Below are 19,392 nucleotides of genomic sequence, written 5' to 3' on the forward strand. Positions count from 1 at the left end.
GTAACTACCACTCGGAGGTGATGCGACTGGACGTTTGATTCGCGAGCAACTTGATGGCGCGTCGCGCGTAAAAACACTTTATCCGAAAGGGCAAATGACGAAGCGCTTCGCCCGCGCGAAGTGCCAAATCACACGCTTCTTTTCCCGAGTTCAATTCCTTGTTGCCATAAATATCCTTGGCGTCGTACTCTCCAAATGTAGCAAGAGCGGTACTACGCCAAAATGTGTTCACCGCCACAGAAGGTGCTTCACCGCAGTCCGAGACGACGTGATGAAACCAATACGCCGGGATCCAGAGCGCATCACCCTGCTGGAGCGAAACCGTCGTCCCCATCGATTGCGCGTGCGCGTAGAAGAGAGGGAATGTTCGCCGATCTTCTTCACTCGGCTCATTTCTGACGTTAAATACGCGCGAACTCGAGCCCTCGACGTACATGAACTGGTCCGCCTCGGGAGGAAACAGCGTCACCGTCTTCGAGCCAATCACCTGCACAAGCAAGTTATCGTGTGTGTCGTAATGCGTCCAGAGCGTCGTATCGGCTGAGCTTATCCTAAGCACCGAACTGTGAAAGTTCCCATCCTTCAAGTGTTGTGTGTATTTTTCGATTCTGAGCTCTGCCGCGAGCGCTGGATGCGTTCGTCTTAAATCTGTTGCCGACTTTCCGTCCACGCTTCGGAGATAATACCTTTCGCCTCGCTCGATCACGGGATCGTACGAGCCGACGCCGCGAACGCGATCAAAGAACTCACCAAACGACATCTTCCGAAACTCAAAGTTTCTCGGCGTCCCCGGTGCGCGATGTCCCGCCAAATCCACCGTGTCATGCGGGCACACGTGTACGTCCACCACTGCGTCGCCATCGCACAGCTCTCGCACGCGCTCGAACGTCCACCTCCCCGAACACGCGTCCAAAAGTCCATTCATTATGACGGGGCCATTGACCTGTAGATCATAAAAAATAGACGCCCCCTCCCTAACCCACGCCTCACACTCTCGGTGCGTCTTTGTCGAAACTTGTTGGCCACCGCCTCCGTGTCTGCGCCACGTCTTCTCGCACTCAGACAGCGCGGGCACGTTGTCTCGATCCCCGGGATCACCCAACGACTCGATCGCCACTTCCCTACGGCGTCGTCGCTCCCAATCTTTCGCGTTCACCTTCGATCCAGTTCTCGGCTCCTCGTCCCAAGCCTCCGCCGCCGCCGCGCACTCCGCGGCGACGCCGCGCGCCTCCAGCGCCCGCCATACCTTCCCGAACGCCTCCGAGCGCACGGGAATCGCCACAACGTCCCTAGTGTTCTCTGTCGCCATCACGCCCGTCGCCAACGCCCGCGTCGACGCGATCTCGTCGCACTTAATAGTCGCTTCGCCTCTGCTCCCTGCAAGCCACTTCGCGTCCTCTTCGTACTTATGGAGCGTCTTCGCCACGCGTCCGTCGACGCCGGCGTCGCACGCCCGGGCGCACTCGAGCGCGATCTTCGCCGCGCCCGAGCGCGCGCAGGCGAGGACGACGAGCGTCGGCATCGGCGACGGCGCGTCGTCGTGTGGTGACTCTCCGTCGATCGAAAGGTGGAATCGAAAGGTGGAATCGAAAGGTGGAATCGCACGTTACCCTTGGATATCGAACGGCACCGCGCCTTTCGATCACAGCGACAGGCGGACGCCCGCACACCGCGTCGCGTCGACGGTGAACGCGCGCGAGGCGTCGGCGATGCCGACGGACGACGGCGCGAACGATGCCGTCGCCGCCATGTTCGCTCTGCGCGCCCGCGCGAACGCTCGCGACGGCGCGAGACGACGACGAAGTCCCGACGGTTTGAATACTCGCGCACGCGCGACCGAGATGAAAACATCGTCGAGCGTCGACGCGAGCGAGCGCTCGAGCGCGCGGACGATGGATCCCAGAACGCCCGCGGTGACGAAAGAGTCGCGCGGGCGACGCACGGGCGGGTCGACGACGGGTCGATCGAGACTCGGGGGATCGTCTGAGACGACGGCGTTCGAACGCGCGCGGGCGAGAGGCGGCGCGACGACTGCGGCGACGCGCGGTCGACTTGGATCGGAGACGTTCGCGAATAATACTCGAGGGTCATTGGCCGAGGCGTTTGACGCGGCGGCGGCGCATCTTAGAGATGTGAGCGCGAGCGAGGCGACGCTGGAGCGGTTCGCCGAGCGCGTGACGCCTGGTTTGGGCACGAGCTCAAGGCGCGGGCGGCGATTGCTTGGCGCGCACGAACGAACGCACGTGTGCGGTGTGGATGGATGCGATAAGTCGTACGGCAGCGCGTCGAGTTTGTGCACGCATCGACGCGTGAGACATGCGGGTTGGCGGGAACGCGTGCGTGACGCCGCGGACGGCGCCGTGGAGGACAAGGGCGGTGACGGTGAGGGTAAGGGTGCCGACGCCGACGTCGATCGTGATACCACGGTGCGCCTGGCTCGCAAGCGCGGTGCGAGCGGGCTTGACGATTCCACGCGAGCGTCGCCACTTGGCGTGTACCTGGAGATACTCGCCGCGGACGCGCACGGACGTTTGGGGGTGGGAGATCGAACCAAGGCTCGCCTCTCGCGCGCTACCAAGGACGCCATTACCACTGCCACAGACCCCATCGCGTTCGTCGAGCGTAGAGCCGCCTCCGCGGCTGCCGCACGTCTCTTCGCATCGATGGAATCGGCGTCCGCGAACGAGCACGAGCGCACGAGCGCGTGGCTTTTTACCCTCGATGACGTCTCCAAAACGATCATCCGTCGCGACGAAATATCGGTCGACCCGAGTGAGGTCGATCGCAAGCGCGTCGCGTCATGCGTCGACTTCGAAGTCGCCCACGCCTTGCGCTCTGCGCTCGCTCGATGACTGCGTCTTCTCGCGAGCGCTCGCGCACCAGTTCCACGACATTGTAGCATCGATATACCGATAGTCATACTGCTTGCCCACAGGATGCCGCTTTGGTGTTGAGGCTGAAAGGGAGATTGCTCAATCTCCCTTTCAGCCTGAGACAGGGTGTTGACGCGGCACGGCCGATCGTCACCTCACGCCGCGTTTCGAATCGACCCACGCGCGTGATGATGCGCTTTCGCGCGAAACATGACGAGACCGATCCCCTGCTCGGCGCCGAGCGGGGGATGTCGAGCGCGGCGCCGAGCAAACGACGCACTCGCGGCGAGCGCGCGACGATGTGGGTGTTCGGCGTCTGCCTCGCCTTCGCGTGCGCCTTCACGCACTCCTACTTCGTCGCCCCGCACAGTCTGATTAGGATGTTCAATGTCTACGTCCTAGGCACGCCGACGCGCGAGATCACGTTCAGGGTGTACACGTGCGGGATCCCGGATGAGATTTATGCAAAGTTTCTCCCCTGGCCCATTTGCCGAGCCAAGCTCGTCGGATGTCCCGGTCACGGGGCGACGTGCGGGCACTGGCGGTACGCCAACCAACTGGAAATGCCGGCGACGAGCATCGATCGCAACGTGTTCGAGATCAAGACTCGGGCGTTCGGGACCGGTGACGTGTACGGGTTCGCCGCCATCGAAGCCGGGTGCACGCTGGAGCACGAGCGCGAATGCCAAAAAGGGTCGCACGCCGACTGTAAGCTCGTCGGGAGAGGAGGAACCGAAGACAGGTGCGATCATCGGTACGACGCCGGGACGCACCACGCCGAGAATCATGGTCTTTTGCAGTCGAACACGACGTGCTGGCACGGGGGCGAGCGCTGCTCGTCCGCGTCTCCTGCATGGTACCCAATCAAATCGCATCGACCGGGGAGCAGACACTGCTTCAAGGCTTTCGGTGATAAGTGGTACAACCGCCCCTCAGGTTCCGTGATCACGTACGTCTGGGGCACGTGCATGAAAGCACCTCAGAACCCAGAGGCGTGCGCGAACCGCAACTTGCCAAACGTGTGCACAATGCTCGAGAAAACACAAGAGGAACCGATCGAGGAGCCCGCGATGTGTGGCCAAGTTCTCAGCGACGATACGACAACACCCGACGGTAAGGTTTTCCGCATCAAGCACAACAAGCCGGGCATCAAGTCTATGTCCGCCGAGGGCTCGTGCTGCAACGGCGAGCCTTGCCCTGCTGGTAATATGTGCACGTTCGATCCGGAAAACAAACAAAATAAAAAAGCCAGAACCTGCAAACCCATGGAATCCGCGCTCCCCGAAGGATCAGGCATTTGTGCGAACCCTTGGTTCCCTCAGGCGTACGGCGTGTGCACGCAGAGCTGCGGCTCGGGTAACGGTGACTGCGACGAGACGTGCGCAGCCGCCCAAGCCGCGGGCTACGAGTTATCGTGCGATCCCATCGCAGGCGAGGGTCCGAATAAATGCAGATGCAACAACGTCGGCGGTCACACCGCGAACGAGTGTCAAAACTCCGCGAACCCCGGATATAAGTGCTGCACTTGCATGGACATCGTGGGTTTGCCCAAGACGAACAACGGGAACAACGGGAACGGCGGGAACAGCGAAAACGCCCCCGGCCAACAGTCTTCTCCCATCGAAGTTTAAGACGTCTCTACATCGGTGACATCGATCACCAATTTTACGCACCGCGACTCGACGCACCGCGGTCCTCGCGTCCGCGCGCGCATCCGTACCGACGAGACGCGGATGGTTGTACGCAAGAAATTCTCTCATTCCCACCGTGCGCCAACTCGACGTTCGCCGCACATGTCCGCCCGCGTCGCCCCGTCTCGGCCGATGCCGCGCCACCGCCGCGTCGCGCCCACGGCGACGTCGACACGCGCGCCCGCGGTCACCCCGTCGCTCCCGTCGCTCGCGCGCGACGTCGAGCGACGACGGCGCGAAGACGCGGCGCCGAACGTCGTGCGCGTGCTCGAGAATGAAATCATCGTCGTCGACGACGCGCTCTCGCGCGCGACGTGCGAAGAGATCATCCGGACGATCGAGGATGGGAATGGGTTCGCGCACGCCACGTCCAGGGGACCGAAGTACGGCGAAGCGTGGCGAAGCAACGGACGGTACGCGCGGGAGGACGAGACGTTCGCGCGGGCGCTGTGGGACGCGGTGGACGGGAAGCGGACGTTCGAGTTCGAGTTGGACGACGCGAGTGGATTTAATCCGAACATTCGGGTGTATAAGTACGCGGGCGATACGGGGGATCACTTCGGCCCGCACGTGGACGAACGGGTGACGGTGCGCGGACGGCGCTCGGGGTACACGGCTTTGGTTTATTTAAGCGGAGAGGACGTGGAGGGCGGATGCACGATTTTCTACGACTATCACGGGGTGGAGCGCGCGAGAGTCGAGCCTAAAACGGGTCGAGCGCTGTACTTTAGACACGGAGCGAATCTACCCGAGCACGAGGGCGAGCTCGTGAGGCGAGGGACGAAGTACGTGTTGCGAAGCGACGTTCTGTTTTGATGTCTGTAATTTTTAAATGTGTTGTACAGTGTACGCTCGCTCAACTCTTTTTTGTAAACATGCCGGCAAAATTCATTGGGCCGTGCGAACCACTCTTTCTTCCGGCCGCGCGCGATCGCGTTTCTCCGCCGCCCAGGATGGCGTTGTGGAACATCGAGTCCCCCGGACCGAAGAGCGAATCACCGATGGCCATGCCAGAAATTGGGTCCGCCACGGATGGATCTCCGCCTTCATTATCCTCGATGCCGTCCAGGACGCGAAGAAGCGAGTCATCGGAAGGTGCGAGTGACTTTTTCTTCTCGGGCGACGCAAATATTCGGGCGAAACCGTTCGTCTTTGTCGGAGAGTTGACGCTCGCGAAAGGCTGACGGCTCGCGTTCAGACGCGTGTGTCCGTCTCTCGTCGGCGCGAACATGTTTGAAAACCCTCGTCCTTCGAAATCGCCAAAAGTGAGTTCGCCGTTGAGATCCACTACTGGTTTTTGAGCCTTCACCGCGGGCGTATCGCCGGGAATCGGGTCAAAGTTGAGCGCGGTGTCAAGGGAGATGCCGCCCAAAGAGATGGCGGCAGCTTTTCGCTTCCCGCTACTTGGCGGCGTCCTCGACTTCGTCGCCGCGATCGCGGCGTGTCTATCTTCCCAGCAGTAACGCAAACGGAAGCAATACGGCTCACCGAGGGCGTTGTACACATCCAAAGCCGTCGCATTCTCCAGCGTCGCGTTCCATGGACCCACCTTGCCATCCGCCTCGAACGGGTGCAACTGCAAGATGTGACTCGGGCTAGGACTGGCTTTCACCCACTTTTCGCTCAGGTGCAACACCAAACCCGGAACGGACTTTTTGTGCCTAAACGTCAGCTCACACAGCGGATTGTATCCGTGCTTGTTCATGCGCTTCGCCGTGTCGTCGTCCTTTGGAAAGAGCTGCAGGACGAATTTGAGTTTCCCGTCCTCCGTGATTCGCGCCGCGGTTGGTTGCATACCCTCATCCTTCTCTTCCTTCACCGCCGTTGCCGCCGCGGCCGCCGCCGCCGCAATTACATTACTATTCATCAACGCCTCCCTACCACGCTCATTCGCGTCATCCGCGTGCCACTCGGGACGAGCAATAACGCTCCGAAGCTCTTTTCGCAGCGCCTCGGCGCACCGCGTCATCAGCCCGTTCGCGTGATTGTTCAGTCGCCTTCCGAAACTCTGCACGTCCTCCCCCGGTAACCCCTCTCTGCATCTAAACGCCCAGTACGCCTCGAACGCCTTCACCACCTCCATCTTATTCTTCCCGTCCAGGCTCAAATTTTTCATCTGCAGCACTCGCTGCAATCGCCGAAGCGAGTTATTCCTAAATCTCGACACCATCCCCCGTTCCCGACGAAACGGGCTACGCATGAGTACCGCCATCACCGTCCCCATGTCCCCTCTCGACCTCGCGTGCGCTTCGTGAAACGCGCGCTCCTCATCCATGGTCCACGGCCGCGCGCTCCGTTTCGAATCGCGACGCGCGCTCCCCCCTTCGCTCGTCCCAGGACTTCCTCCCGACCCATAATTCGACTCCAGCGACCCCGTGGGGGTATCATCCTCCCCGTTTTCCTCCTCGTCCTCCCCCCGCCCGTCGTCGTCGTCGTCACGTCGCTCCAACGACCGTTCGGGCGGTGGATTCGTGAGTTCCAACCTCCCGAGCGGACACATCGTCGTCTCCCGCGCCCGATCGTCCCCCACGGACGTCACGAGCGTCTCGGACGCGGTCGTCATCCGTGTCGTCGTCGCGCGACGCGCGGTGCCGATTTCTCCGTCGACGCGCGGTGGATGGATGGATGGATGGATTTCAAATGGGCGCCTCCAAACACCCGCGTGTCGGGACACGACGACCCAGACTGTTCGCCCACACGACGCCCACGTCACATCGGCGCCTCCAAACACCCGCGTGTCGGGACACGACGACCCAGACTGTTCGCCCACACGACGCCCACGTCACATGGGCGCCTCCAAACACCCGCGTGTCGGGACACGACCATCACCGGTCGCCCGCGCGAGACCCACGTCAGCGCGCGACGACGAGCGACCGCGACGACGGACGGCGACGACGCCCGCGCGCGGCGACGCGCGTGGCCCGCGCGCGGGCGTGACTTGCGCCGATGCCGCGCGCGCGCGACGACGACGAGCGATGGATGGCGTTGACCGAGACGACGACGCGGACGACGACGACGGCACGCGCGAGCGACGATCGCGCGCTCGAGGGGGACGACTCGGATGCACGCGATGGGCGAGGGGTGGAGGGACGATTGGCGGCGCTGGAGGCGGCGGCGGTGGCGGTGGAGACGAATTTAGTGGCGGATGAGGCGGCGGTGGAACGCCGCGCGCGGGCGCGGGACGGGCGGGAGGCGCGAGAAGATGGTCTTCGTGAGGCGCTCAGGGCGAAGGAGCGCGCGATAGAGAGTCTTGGTGTGAGTTTGATGTCGACGAGGGAATCGTACGAGCGTCGGTTGCGGGTTGAGACGGAGGCGAGCGCGGCGACGGCGAGACGGGAGGAGTCGCTGCGCGACGACGTGCGAGCGCTGAGCGAGCGCGTTCGCTCGCTCGAGACCAAGGCGGAGACGCGGGAGCAAAAGATTTCTTCGCAAGAGGACGTTATTCAGCGCATGAGCCGTGAGCTCGAGGCTAAGCGATCGTTCGACGTCGAGGTGGCTGAGCACGCGAGAACGATCGAGATGGACCGTTTGGCGGAGCGTCTGCGGGCGAGCGACGAGCGCGCGGCAGCGTTGGAGGCGAAACTGCAGTTGACGTGCGTCGAAAAGTCCAGTCTCGAGCGAGAGATTGAGATTTTGCGCGAGCGTTTGGCGAACACACCGACGCAGGCGGCGATGGACGACGCGTATCGGTTTCGCGTCGAGCTAGACGCCGAGGCCAAAATCGCAAACGAGCGTTTGGCGTTCGAAGAGAAGCAAACCAAGGCTGAGCTCGCACAGTTGTTCACGCAAATTAAGGAGATGACTCTGCGAAGCGCAGGCGCGACGGCACCCGTGGTGAGGGACTCGCGCGAGAGCGTCGACGCCGAGCTCAGACGCGCAAAGCAAGACGCCGAAGCGGAGATTGAGTCTCGTAGAGCCGAGTTCCGAAAGCTCCAATCCGAGATCTTACGCGACAACGCTCGACTCCATCGAGAGCTCGCCGCACTTCGCGGTGAGCTAGACGATAAGCTTCGAGAGAGCTCCCCCGGGCGCGCCGCGCCGCCGAGCTCCGCGGAGCGCTCCGACGTCGCCTCGCCGTGGGCCGCCGATTTCACCTTCCCGCTCGCTCGAGACTCCCCGTCGGGATCGGTAGATTCCTTCATAGAAATTTCACCCCACTGAGCGAGATGCTTCGCGTGTAACTTCACGATAGATCGTTACCATCGCTCGACGCGACGCGTCGAGCGCGTCTCGCGTCTTCGCGCCGCACATTGCGCCATGCGTCCGTTCTCTACCGACACCGACACCTTGGTCTCCATGAACAATCGCGAGTTCATCGTCGCCGCGTTGCAAGGCGACGAAGACAGCGGTCCGTTCCGCATCGACGGCCGCGCGCCCGGGGAAGTTCGCGGCGGCGGCGACACTTTTGAGAATCAAATCGAAATCTCATTCGGACCCCTCGACGGTGTTTGCGTCGTTCGTTTGGGCCATACGCTCGCGTGCGCGACGACGACGGGTCAATTGGAGCGTCCGGCGTCCGCGGGGGCGTCGGCGGAGGGGTCGTTACGAGTGGACGTGGAGTTTTCGAGCGGCGCGTGCACGGGGTTCGCCCGGGACGGCAGAGCGAGTCGGGAGACGCGGCAGCGATCGAGAGATTTAGGGATGTTGTTAGAGAGAGGGTTGAAGGATGGGCGAGCGGTGGACGTGGAGTCGCTGTGCGTGTTGGCGGGGAAGCGGACGTGGGCGATCACTTGTTCGGTTACAATTTTGGCGCACGACGGAAATTTGGCGGGCGTCGCGAGTTTAGCCGCGTGCGGGTCCCTGATGACGTATCGCAGGCCGGAGTGCTCGGTGGATCCGAACAGTGGTATCGTGACGGTACATAGTGTGGACGCGAGGGAGGCGATCGCGCTGAACATGCACCACTTTCCGATTGCGTCCACGTATTGCTTCTTCGATGAAGCGCCGGGACTGGCTGTGGCGGATCCCACGCTCGAGGAAGAGATCACCGCCGACGGGAGCGTGGTGTGCGTCGTGAACTCGCTCGAGGAAGTGTGCGCGGTGTCGACGAGCGGAAACGGGGTGTCGGGCGAAGATGTGAAGCAGTGCGTATCGGCGAGCGTCAACACAGCGATGAAGTGGACAGAGGTGCTCAAGGCAGCGGCGGCGGATTTTGAAGCTGCCAGACTCGCGAACAAGGTTCGAACGCATTACGACGGGTATAAAGACGCTCCTGACGACGATCACCTCCTCGATTTGTTCTACAAACCTGGCCGAGACGACATCGAGTTTGTGGATGACGACGCGGAGGAGACTCCGCAGAGCGACAGTGCCGAGGACGAGGATAGCGACGATGACGAAAGAGGAGAAGATATCGATAATGAAGCTGCGATTGATGACGACGCCGTTGTCACTGAGCGCGTGTCTACGAAGAAGACGAAGAAAAAAACGTCTGAACCTCCAAAGGATGAGAGCGACGAGGAGACCAGATTCCGCGAGGACGATGACATCGATGCCCTCTTCGACAAGGCGGAAAAGAAGAAGAAGAAGAAACTTGCATCCTGGGACGACCTCCCGGGCGACGGTGAATCCCTCGCCGACGCGGTGAAACCTCGGAAAAAGCTCAAGAAGACGTCGACCAAATCCGGCAAAAAGTAACGGACGCCGCGGACGACGGTCAACCGACGTCGCGAGCCCCCTCACGGCGATCACGAACACCTTCGCGACTTGTATTTTCACACGCGTTCCAAAATCCACCCCGCAATCATCGATGCATCCACATCGACCGCCCCGACGCGTCGCGCGTCTGATGTCTCGTCGCGACCTAAACCCTCAAACCCAAAGGGGGGTTCGTGCGCGCGCGTCATCGCCCCAGTCGCCGACGCGGGACTCTGGAGACGTGCGCACGATGCTCACCCAGCGCGCCGTCGTCGCCCCCGCGAGGCTCGCGCGCGCGCGTTCGCGCACGCGTGGCCTCGCGCGCGGTGCTCGCGCGCAAACCAACGCGTCCCAAACCATTCATGACTTCACGCTGAAGACGCTCGGTGGGGGCACGCGCGAGGCCCCCACCGAGGGCGCGGACTTGCCGCTGTCGCAGTACAAGGGCAAGGTGGTGCTGATCAACAACGTGGCGACCTTTTGAGGCACGACCGTCAGGGATTTTGTTCAATTGAACGCCCTGGCGGAGAAGTACGGGGACGACTTGGTGATTTTGGGCGTCCCGTGCAACCAGTTCGGACATCAGTGCTACGATAAGGACTTTGAATTGTTGAACACGCTCAAGTACGTCCGACCGGGGAACGGATACGAGCCGAAGTTCCAAATTACGGGTAAGATGACCATCAACGGGGAGGATGAGGATGCGTTTTGGACGTTTTTGAAGCGCGCGATTCCGTACCCGGCGGACGACAACGGAGGACGCGGGGATGATTTCATCTACAACACGCAGCCGAACTCCATGCCGCTCCAGTGGTCGCCCGTGCGAAGATCCGACGTCGTGTGGAACTTTGAAAAGTTCTTGATCGGCAAGGATGGTAAGCCGGCGAAGCGATACTCGCCCAAGTTTGAGAACGCCAACCTCACGGCGGACATCGACGCGCTCATCAAGGCGTAAACAATCGCCGCATTGTCTCATCTATCAGCGCATTTGACGATCGCGATCGCGCGCACGTCTCGCTTCGTGACGACCGATGAACAAAGACCGAATCACAGGTTTTCATCGGTTCGATTACGCGAGACGCGCGCGCGCGCATCGCCTTCGCCGCCGCGCGTTCAGAATATCATTTAATGCACGACGTCCCGTACGTCTCGATGACACCGCGAGCGATCGTCCGCGTCGATCGCGTTCCCTCGCCCACCGCGTCGCACCCCTCGAACGCGTCCCGTCGTCCACGAACGCGTCACATTCTCCTGCACCGCACATTTTGTCACCGTAACAGACCGTCGGAACGCCGACACATCGTCCCCCCCCCACTTCTCGCCCGTGCCCGATGCCACGGAAGCGCTCGAACGCCCCGGCGTACTACGCCGTCGCGATCGGACTAAAACGGGGCGTGTTCACGACCTGGGACGACGCCAAGAACGCCGTCGACGGCGTCGGGGGGGCGAAGCACAAGGTGCGCGCGTGTCGTGACGGCGGCGATGACGTGTGATTCGCGCGCGTGTCGTGATCGACGCGACGTGGTTCTGCGCCAGACTGACGGGTGAAACGATGGTGGGTATTATTTTAGAAATTTTCCACGCGCGAGGAGGCGGAGGCGTTCGTGCGCGAGCACGGTGGGGACGATTCGGGCGGTGATGTCGATGCGGTCGGACACACGGGCCATGTCCAGAAGGACGGCGACGACGGCGCGCGAGGGAGTGAATCGCTCGGAGCGACGACATCGATCGGTAAGGCGAAAGCGACGGTGAGCGTGCGATCGCCCGTGAAGGCGTCGCGGGCGCGGGCGCGAGGTGCGTCGACGTCGGCGCGCGGCGACTTGGCGGGCGAAGAGTTGGCGAGCGCGCGGGCGGGTAGCGCGGAGGTCTCGAGCGCGGATGAGTACGTGTTGGAGTTCGATGGGGCGAGTCGAGGGAATCCTGGGGAAGCGGGAGCGGGAGCGCTGTTGAGAAGGAAGCGAGATGATCGCGTTGTGGAGGAGCTTTTGGAATATTTGGGGAGCGAGCGCACCGTGAACGAAGCCGAGTACGCGGCGCTGTGTCTGGGTTTACGCAAGGCGATTGAGCTCGGTATCACGAAGATCGAGGTGCGGGGAGATAGTAAACTTATCGTCAATCAAGTGGACGGGTCTTTCAAGCTCAAGAGCGAGAATTTGCGGTCGATGCATGCCGAGGCGGTTTCGCTCAAGAAGAAGTTTGCCGAGTTTAAGATTTCTCACGTCAAACGCGAGTTCAACAAGCATGCCGATCACTTGGCGAATATGGCGGTCGATTTTGGGTTGAGTCCGAGCAGAATGACGGGTGATAGTTCCGGGTTTGAGAGCGGTGGAGGTGGGTTGGGCGGTGACGACGCCAAGCGACGAAAAACGAGCGGCGAGGCGCGATGCGGTTCAAAGATTTTTCACTACTTCCCTACTGCCACAGGTAGCCGTGGATACTCCGCGCTCTCTCGCGCGGAGCATTCGGGAGACGAGAAAACCGTAGGTTTAGCCGCGATGCCGGCGGTCTTTGGTTCGGCTTCGCGGTCGTACTGGCCCTCGTCGAGCGCGTCGGCGCGGAGATCTTTCATTGGACTCACTCGTGCAGCCATGTCTTTAGCGCGCTTGCGGTTGTAAAGCGATCGATTTTCGTTTTGTTAGGTCTACTAGTGCGTGTTTGTTACATTGTGATCAACTCTCCGTTGAGTCGTTGTCGTCCTCGGACTGCTCGACGACGGGAACGCGCACCGCCGGTTTCGGAGCCGCCGTGCGCCTCGGATCTCTTCTAGTCAACTCGTCGCCCTGAGGTTGAAACACTTTGATCGGCCTTGGGAACCTCTGCACGACATCTGCGGCCTCGGCGACGTTCATGACTGGGCTCGGAGCGTCGGACGACATCGAAGAGATCGAAGGCGTCGAACGATGGTGTTTACCTACCGCGGGGACGGCCTTGGATGGCTCGCACTTTTGGTGAGTTCCCAACAGGGGTACGCGCTCTGGCGCCGACACTTTTCGTTGCCTCGGCTTGGACGGAGCTGCACCGAACCTCTCGCCACCCGTCACCGCGGACGGGAAATTGCGCGCAATCGTAATCAGCGCCAATGATAAGATGGCCATCACCAATCCCACGCTTACCTCGGCGGATGAGTTTTGGAACCATCGCTGCATGGCGTTCCCGCTATTGAGGTGTGTGTGCTCGTGCTCTGGGAACCTGTGCGCCGCACGCCGCGGATACTGCGGCTGCGCGAGCGTCGACGCTTCCTTATCCGCTTCCAAAGCGCGAGAAGCCACGGGCTTGATGACGATGTTTGAGTGCGCGCACGGGGAGGCGACAAAGGCGCAGTGCGCAAACTTCGTCGGCCTGCAATCGAAAACTGCCGCGAGGAACGCTGTCTTCGATGCGTCCTCTTTCGTGCGAGGGCATCGTCGAACTTGACGACACTCCAAATCATCGCTAGAGCTCCCATGTTTGCCAATTATCTCACCGCACTGTTGTACGATGCCCGTGTGCGGGCAACCTAACCCAGCGCGAGAGTGCATCGAGGCGCACGCGTTGGCGGCTGCCTCCTCCGATCCGAGAGCGCTGGCGTCGATATCGAAGCACGTCGCCTGCGATGCTTTCGTGTTCGGACAACCACATACGCACGAACCTCGAATACTCTTCGATGGCTTGTCTTGAGCATCGCCCAGAGCCGCGTACGATCCGCGGCTCGAGCGCGAGTCGCCCTTCGCAAGTCGCTTCAGCTTCGCGGAGACGCCGTCCATCGCCAATGCTATGTCGTTGTAATCGTGGATCTTTCTCGATTCTACCGCGCCAAGATCGCTTCCTTTCACCTTGTGCGATCTAGAAGCCGTGATATTGCTCGACGTGGCATCCTCACCGTCGATCAAAGGAGGAAGAGTCGCCTTGCGCCACAAATCCAACTGTTGCAAAGCCTGCGTCCCCGTGTGCTCAATTTTGTTGACCGCCTCCAAGTACACTGAGGCGGCGAGGTCTTCCTTTTGCGCCCTGACGGCGGCGTTCTTCTCCTTTTGCGCCGCTCGCATGTCTTTCTGGTACTTCTCGCGCGTTTTAGTCAGCGCTTCCCGATAGTCTGCCTGCACGCTTGACTCAAACTTTTTGTACTCGCGTTCCTGCATGTCCCGAGCATACTCAATCTGCCGTCTCTTGTATTCTTCTTCCGCCTCCTCACCCGGTGTGAACGGTTTAGGAACCGGCGCTCTGAACGTCGTGGGACTCATTTCGCCGAGTCTGTCTGGATCCGGGACCTCGTACGTCGCGTGGCCATCGTGCACAACCCCGTCATCCTTTGCCGCTGCGCTTCCCATGACTTGCGCAACCGCCTCGCGTACGGCATCCAAAATGCTGGAAGAAGCGGACTGGCTCGACCCAGTCTTCGCCACTTCGTTACCCTTGGACTTTTTCGACGACTTCTTTTCCTTCCATCTTTGCCAGTCGTGCTCAAGAGCTGCTTCCTTTTGCGACACGGCCTTTCTCGACGGCGCGTCCAACTCGAGAGGCTTGAGGGCTCCACCCATGGCTGACCACATCGTGCGTAGAAGGTACGCGTCATCGCGACGACCGTTACCACCTGTGTCGACGACGTCTGAAGGGGCGGCAGGACACGCCGGCGATCCCGGGGTGGTGCGACCGAGCGTAACCACCACGGTGTTCGTCTCTGGCAACATAAAAATCATTGATCCTTCGTCTCCCATGGAGACAGCCACCGGGGCGTGCGGCGCGTCCTTCCCGAGAATCGGGCCACTGATCGCCTCGGCACTCGAGCCGCACGAGTTCTTCACCGTCCTTGGCGCACAGCACTGCGTACCCGTGGGCGTGACGGGAACATGCAGCCACGTCATGAAACCGTGTGCTTGATTCAGCTTTGGATAACTCACCGACAGCGCCTCCACCGCGAACGAGGGATCGAACATGTGCCGAACGCTACCGTCTACGCTCATCCACTTTCCTTGATTGATAAACAGCTGCCCGAGCTTGGCCGCATCTCGACATGTCATGCGCAAATCGCGCCAAAGTGACGCGCCATCAGCTCCATCCGCCCTAGACGAGCTCTCAAACATGTGCGGCGCTCCGAGCTTCTCCGCCAAGTTCACCCGCGCCCACTCCGCGAGCTTCATTCCACTACCCGTCTCGATGATATCGCCTATAATGTCCAAGAACGGCCCGGTGCGAAGATCGTCGCGCTCAAACGCGCTTCCGGGCTCTCGTGATCCACCCCCGTGCGTCTGCGCCAACAGCTGCCGCACGGTCACTCCGTCTACGCGTCCCCCGAACGCTTCCTCCGCGCTCCGCACATTATACTTACTTAACGGCGCGTCTAACTCCAACAAACCTTGCTGCGCCGCCACCCCCGTCGCCGCCACCAGCGCCAACGTCCCGACGCCGTCCGCGTTCGTCTGGGTGTTGGCATCCGCGCCGCCGTAGTACGACTCATGCACTACCACCCCGTCCCGCGCGACGACGAAACAATCTCTGCTCACGATAGTCTCAACGTTACTCGACGCCTCCTCCAGCGCGTTCGCGCTCAGGCCGTGGAGCTCGGCGCGTTCGACGATCCACGGTCGAGCGCCGGGTCGGCCGGCCGAGCTCGGTGTCGCCGCGCTCGCGCCGCTCGAGGCTAAGGCGAGGGCGAAAGCGAGGCGAGCGTAGCCCGTGGCCTTCGCGCGACGCCTCGCGCGCGCGCGAGCGGGCGTCATGTCGCGCGACGCCGTGTGCGGTCGAGGAAGACGAGCAACGCGCTATAGTGTTGGCAACCTGGTTTGATTCGGCGAGGGTGAAGAACGCGAGGTCGGTGCGAAAGGTGGACGACGACGACGCGCGCTCTCGTGGAGCAAAGCGATGAACATGGACGATGAAAATTACAGCACGTCATAATCTGGCTAATTCAGGGCGCTGGGGACCGATGCGCTCGGCGTCGGACGGATCCCAGGAAATTATTTTCCCCGGATTCATGATGTTCAGCGGATCCAGAGCGCGCTTGATTCGACGTTGTACGTCGATGTGAGCGCCACCGTGCTCGAGGATGAGATACTTTTGCTTTCCGATGCCCACTCCGTGCTCACCAGAGGCGCTACCGCCTAAAGCGATCGCGTGGCCGATGACTTTATCCTCCAGGGCGAGGAGCGCCGCGCGCTCGCTCTCTTGAAACGGAATCAAACAGTGGAAATTCCCATCGGCTATGTGTGCGCATATAACGCATGGGAACCGGGCTTTTTTGAATTCACGCTCGGTGATGGCAATGCACTCCGAGAGCTTACTCGCGGGCACGCACACGTCGCCGACGTACACTTTCTCCTTCGAGTTTGTGCCAGATTCCAGTCCTCGATAGCGCATCGCGCCGAGGTAACATCCGCGCCGAGCGTCCCATAGCGCGTCTAACTGCGCGCCATCTTCGGCGAACGTATGCGATTCGGCGCCATTCGCGACCGCTCGAGCGCGAAAACTATCCCAATCCGAGAGCATTTCCTCCTTTCGATTCCCGACGAACTCTAGAAACAACGTCGGCGCACACGGAAGCGTCGTCTTGAACACGGTGTTCGTCACCTTGATCCCCTCATCATTCATCAACTCACATCTGAGGAGTGTACTTAAGTTCATGACCACCACGTCGCTCGTCGTTTGCGCCGCCTGACCGACACTTGGGAACCTCACAACCGCGCCGCATCGAAGCTTTGGCAGGGGCACAATGCGAACCGTAATCTCCACGATCAGCCCCAACGTCCCTTCCGCGCCAAGATACAGCGCGTTGAGCTCGTATCCTGTCGACGACTTCCTCGTCTTCGCTCGCGTGCGAATAAGCTCCCCCTGGGGCGTCACCACGAGCATCGACCGTACGTTTTCCTTACTCGTTCCGTACTTGAGTGTCGACAAACCACTCCCGCCAGTGCTGCACATCCCCCCGATCGACGGATTACTCGACGGATCCGGACCGAACAAAAACCCGTACGGCGCCAACGCCTTATTCAGCTCGCTCTTCAGCACCCCGGCCCCGACCGTGGCCGTCAAATTCGTCGCGTCGACGTCGATCGTCTTCAACGCGCTCGTGTCCACAACCAACCCACCGGAGTACGCCACCGCCCCCCCCTCCAACCCCGTCCCCGCGCCTCTGGGCACGCACGGCACCGCGTGCGTCGCGCACACGCGCACCAGCCCCGCGCACTCGCGAGCGGTCGTCGGACGCGCGACGGCGTTCGGCAGCGCACCGTGATGGACGCCCATGTCGCTCGACACCTCTCGTAAACTCTCTGCATCCGTGCGCACGTCCGCGCACGACGCGCGGGCGTCGACGAGGAACGCCTCGAGCGCGCGCGCGCGCATGCCGGCGCGTCGCTCGACGCGCGACGACGACGCGCGCGACGCAGTCGAGAGAGGATCGAAACATCTCAGGAATATAACCGTCTCGCGACGTGGGTTGAATTTCAACGCAACGGCGCCGCAGGGCGCGACGGGCCGCGGCGCGGGCGTGAAAATCGCACGCGCGCGCGATGGATATTTTACGCCGACGCCCCGTCGCGGCGACGCCGCGAACGGACGCGCGTTCGCGACGCCGAACGACGATGCGTCGCGCGCAAAGCTCCCAATCAAAAAAGATGATTCCAATGAAACCGCCCGCGTCGTCGCGGTCGAACGACCTCGGATCGACGTCGAGCGACGACACGGACGCATCGAACATCGTGCGCAACGCGTCGGCGACGCACGAGCGGATGATGCGAGAGCGGATGCGGATTCGTGAAAATTTGGCCAGGACGCGGGTGAGTCGGTTCGCCCGCGCGCCGGGCGGCGGGTTGTTGGATCGCGTCACCGGTCTACAGATGCGCGAGAGCGAATCGGAGGCGAAGCGGATGGAATCATTCGCGGCGAGACAGATCGATCAGGAGCGGGCGTCGAAGGTTCGGGCGGCGGAGGCCAGGGCGGGGGCGCTGCGGGACTCGTTGCGGCGCGCCGAGGCGGAGCTCGCCGAGCTGCGAAGAGCGACCGCGAACGGGGACGTGGTTCGAAGACCGGCGATGCAAGCGAGTGATCCTCAGGCTGTGCGTGAGGCTGGGGCGAAGCGCGTGGGCACGGCGTCGCTCGGGAAGGCTGCGAGGAAGTTGGCGCGCTCGCGGTCGCTCTCGAAGAAGAAGTCGATCGACGTCTCGATGCGGGACGAGAAGGACAAAACGCGCAGGGCGCCCGCGCGCGAGGTGGTGAGTAAGTACCAGCGAGACACGACGCCGCAGGCGGTGAGCGTGCGCGAGGAGGTGTGCCTGCTCCCGAAGCCCATCTTCGTGGTTTCAGATTCCACGGGCGCGACGGCTGCGAAAGCCGTGCAGGCGGCGCTTGGACAATTCGAGCAGTGCATGCACATGCCTTACCCCACGAATTTGGAAATGTTCCGATTCATTAATGATAAATCCGAGCTGGCGGCGATCGTGCAGCAGGCCAAGGAGGACGACGCGCTCATCGTGTACACCCTGGCCGAGGTCGACATGTCGCTCGCGATGGCCTCGCTCGCGGGCGACGCCGGAGTGCGCTTCGTGAACGTCTGGGAAAATCTCTTGAAGCAGATGGAGGAGCACATGGAGATACCATTGATGAACTTACCGATGATCAAACGCCCGTCCGGCGAAGCGGAGACGCGACAGTCCGCGGAGGCGCTGCTCTCGAGCGATTACTATCGCATGATTGAAGCCGTGGAGTACACCCGACAGTGCGACGACGGCGCGTCGTCGCACAGGTGGCGGGAGGCCGACATTCTCATCCTGGGCATCTCTCGCACCGGTAAAACCCCGTTGAGCATTTTCTTGGGCCAACGCGGGTACAAGGTGGCGAATTACCCCCTGGTTCCCATCGACGGAAAGCTCGTCCTCCCGCCGCACATCGCGGACGTTGACCCTCGTCGCGTCTTCTGCCTCATGATCTCCGCCGACGTCTTGCACTCCATCCGAGCCCATCGATTACAAACCATGGGTGTCGCCGACGCCGAGCGCGAGTTTCGAAACTCCCGCCACGCCGCTCGCCGTTCCGTCTACTCGGACCTCGGCGTCGTCCGCCGCGAGCTCGAGCTCGCCCGCGCCCTCTACGCCTCGAACGACGCGTACAAAATCCTCGACGTCACCCACAAGGGCGTCGAAGAAACCGCCGCGCGAATCATGGCCGTGATGTCCGACCGTTTCGGCCGCGCCCATCGTCGGGCGGACGCCGAGTAGGGC

The 19,392-nt window shown here is 61.7% G+C and overlaps 11 protein-coding genes across 11 annotated transcripts; 7 read left to right on the plus strand and 4 right to left on the minus strand.

Annotated features, from left to right (window-relative positions):
• Window positions 1-4: 4 nt before the first annotated feature.
• On the minus strand, window positions 5-1,522 carry OT_ostta08g03390 (JmjC domain; the record flags this gene model as incomplete). Its single annotated transcript, XM_003080851.2, has 1 exon — window positions 5-1,522. One exon carries the CDS (start codon window positions 1,520-1,522, stop codon window positions 5-7), a length of 1,518 nt encoding a protein of 505 aa, XP_003080899.2.
• Window positions 1,523-1,892: 370 nt separating this feature from the next.
• On the plus strand, window positions 1,893-2,852 carry OT_ostta08g03395 (Zinc finger C2H2-type/integrase DNA-binding domain; the record flags this gene model as incomplete). The annotated part of the gene is made up of 1 exon (XM_022983641.1): window positions 1,893-2,852. The coding sequence occupies one exon, from the start codon at window positions 1,893-1,895 to the stop codon at window positions 2,850-2,852; it is 960 nt and encodes a 319-aa protein (XP_022841038.1).
• Window positions 2,853-3,061: 209 nt separating this feature from the next.
• Window positions 3,062-4,504, plus strand: OT_ostta08g03400 (Zinc finger C2H2-type/integrase DNA-binding domain; the record flags this gene model as incomplete). Its single annotated transcript, XM_003080853.2, has 1 exon — window positions 3,062-4,504. One exon carries the CDS (start codon window positions 3,062-3,064, stop codon window positions 4,502-4,504), a length of 1,443 nt encoding a protein of 480 aa, XP_003080901.2.
• A 192-nt stretch (window positions 4,505-4,696) lies between these two features.
• OT_ostta08g03410 (Oxoglutarate/iron-dependent dioxygenase) lies at window positions 4,697-5,380 on the plus strand (the record flags this gene model as incomplete). Its single annotated transcript, XM_003080854.2, has 1 exon — window positions 4,697-5,380. One exon carries the CDS (start codon window positions 4,697-4,699, stop codon window positions 5,378-5,380), a length of 684 nt encoding a protein of 227 aa, XP_003080902.2.
• Window positions 5,381-5,420: 40 nt separating this feature from the next.
• On the minus strand, window positions 5,421-6,839 carry OT_ostta08g03420 (unnamed product; the record flags this gene model as incomplete). Its single annotated transcript, XM_022983643.1, has 1 exon — window positions 5,421-6,839. The coding sequence occupies one exon, from the start codon at window positions 6,837-6,839 to the stop codon at window positions 5,421-5,423; it is 1,419 nt and encodes a 472-aa protein (XP_022841039.1).
• Window positions 6,840-7,543: 704 nt separating this feature from the next.
• On the plus strand, window positions 7,544-8,725 carry OT_ostta08g03430 (unnamed product; the record flags this gene model as incomplete). Its single annotated transcript, XM_003080856.2, has 1 exon — window positions 7,544-8,725. One exon carries the CDS (start codon window positions 7,544-7,546, stop codon window positions 8,723-8,725), a length of 1,182 nt encoding a protein of 393 aa, XP_003080904.2.
• A 96-nt stretch (window positions 8,726-8,821) lies between these two features.
• OT_ostta08g03440 (Exoribonuclease, phosphorolytic domain 2) lies at window positions 8,822-10,201 on the plus strand (the record flags this gene model as incomplete). Its single annotated transcript, XM_022983644.1, has 1 exon — window positions 8,822-10,201. The coding sequence occupies one exon, from the start codon at window positions 8,822-8,824 to the stop codon at window positions 10,199-10,201; it is 1,380 nt and encodes a 459-aa protein (XP_022841040.1).
• Window positions 10,202-11,532: 1,331 nt separating this feature from the next.
• On the plus strand, window positions 11,533-12,816 carry OT_ostta08g03460 (Ribonuclease H1, N-terminal; the record flags this gene model as incomplete). Its single annotated transcript, XM_022983645.1, has 2 exons — window positions 11,533-11,658; window positions 11,773-12,816. 2 exons carry the CDS (start codon window positions 11,533-11,535, stop codon window positions 12,814-12,816), a joined length of 1,170 nt encoding a protein of 389 aa, XP_022841041.1.
• A 54-nt stretch (window positions 12,817-12,870) lies between these two features.
• OT_ostta08g03470 (Beta-lactamase-related) lies at window positions 12,871-15,897 on the minus strand (the record flags this gene model as incomplete). The annotated part of the gene is made up of 1 exon (XM_022983646.1): window positions 12,871-15,897. One exon carries the CDS (start codon window positions 15,895-15,897, stop codon window positions 12,871-12,873), a length of 3,027 nt encoding a protein of 1,008 aa, XP_022841042.1.
• Window positions 15,898-16,069: 172 nt separating this feature from the next.
• On the minus strand, window positions 16,070-17,518 carry OT_ostta08g03480 (FAD linked oxidase, N-terminal; the record flags this gene model as incomplete). Its single annotated transcript, XM_003080861.3, has 1 exon — window positions 16,070-17,518. The coding sequence occupies one exon, from the start codon at window positions 17,516-17,518 to the stop codon at window positions 16,070-16,072; it is 1,449 nt and encodes a 482-aa protein (XP_003080909.3).
• Window positions 17,519-17,685: 167 nt separating this feature from the next.
• On the plus strand, window positions 17,686-19,389 carry OT_ostta08g03490 (P-loop containing nucleoside triphosphate hydrolase; the record flags this gene model as incomplete). Its single annotated transcript, XM_003080862.2, has 1 exon — window positions 17,686-19,389. The coding sequence occupies one exon, from the start codon at window positions 17,686-17,688 to the stop codon at window positions 19,387-19,389; it is 1,704 nt and encodes a 567-aa protein (XP_003080910.2).
• Window positions 19,390-19,392: the final 3 nt, after the last annotated feature.

This window comes from Ostreococcus tauri, assembly GCF_000214015.3.
Source record: "Ostreococcus tauri WGS project CAID00000000 data, contig chromosome 08, whole genome shotgun sequence".
Classification (NCBI taxonomy): domain Eukaryota; kingdom Viridiplantae; phylum Chlorophyta; class Mamiellophyceae; order Mamiellales; family Bathycoccaceae; genus Ostreococcus; species Ostreococcus tauri.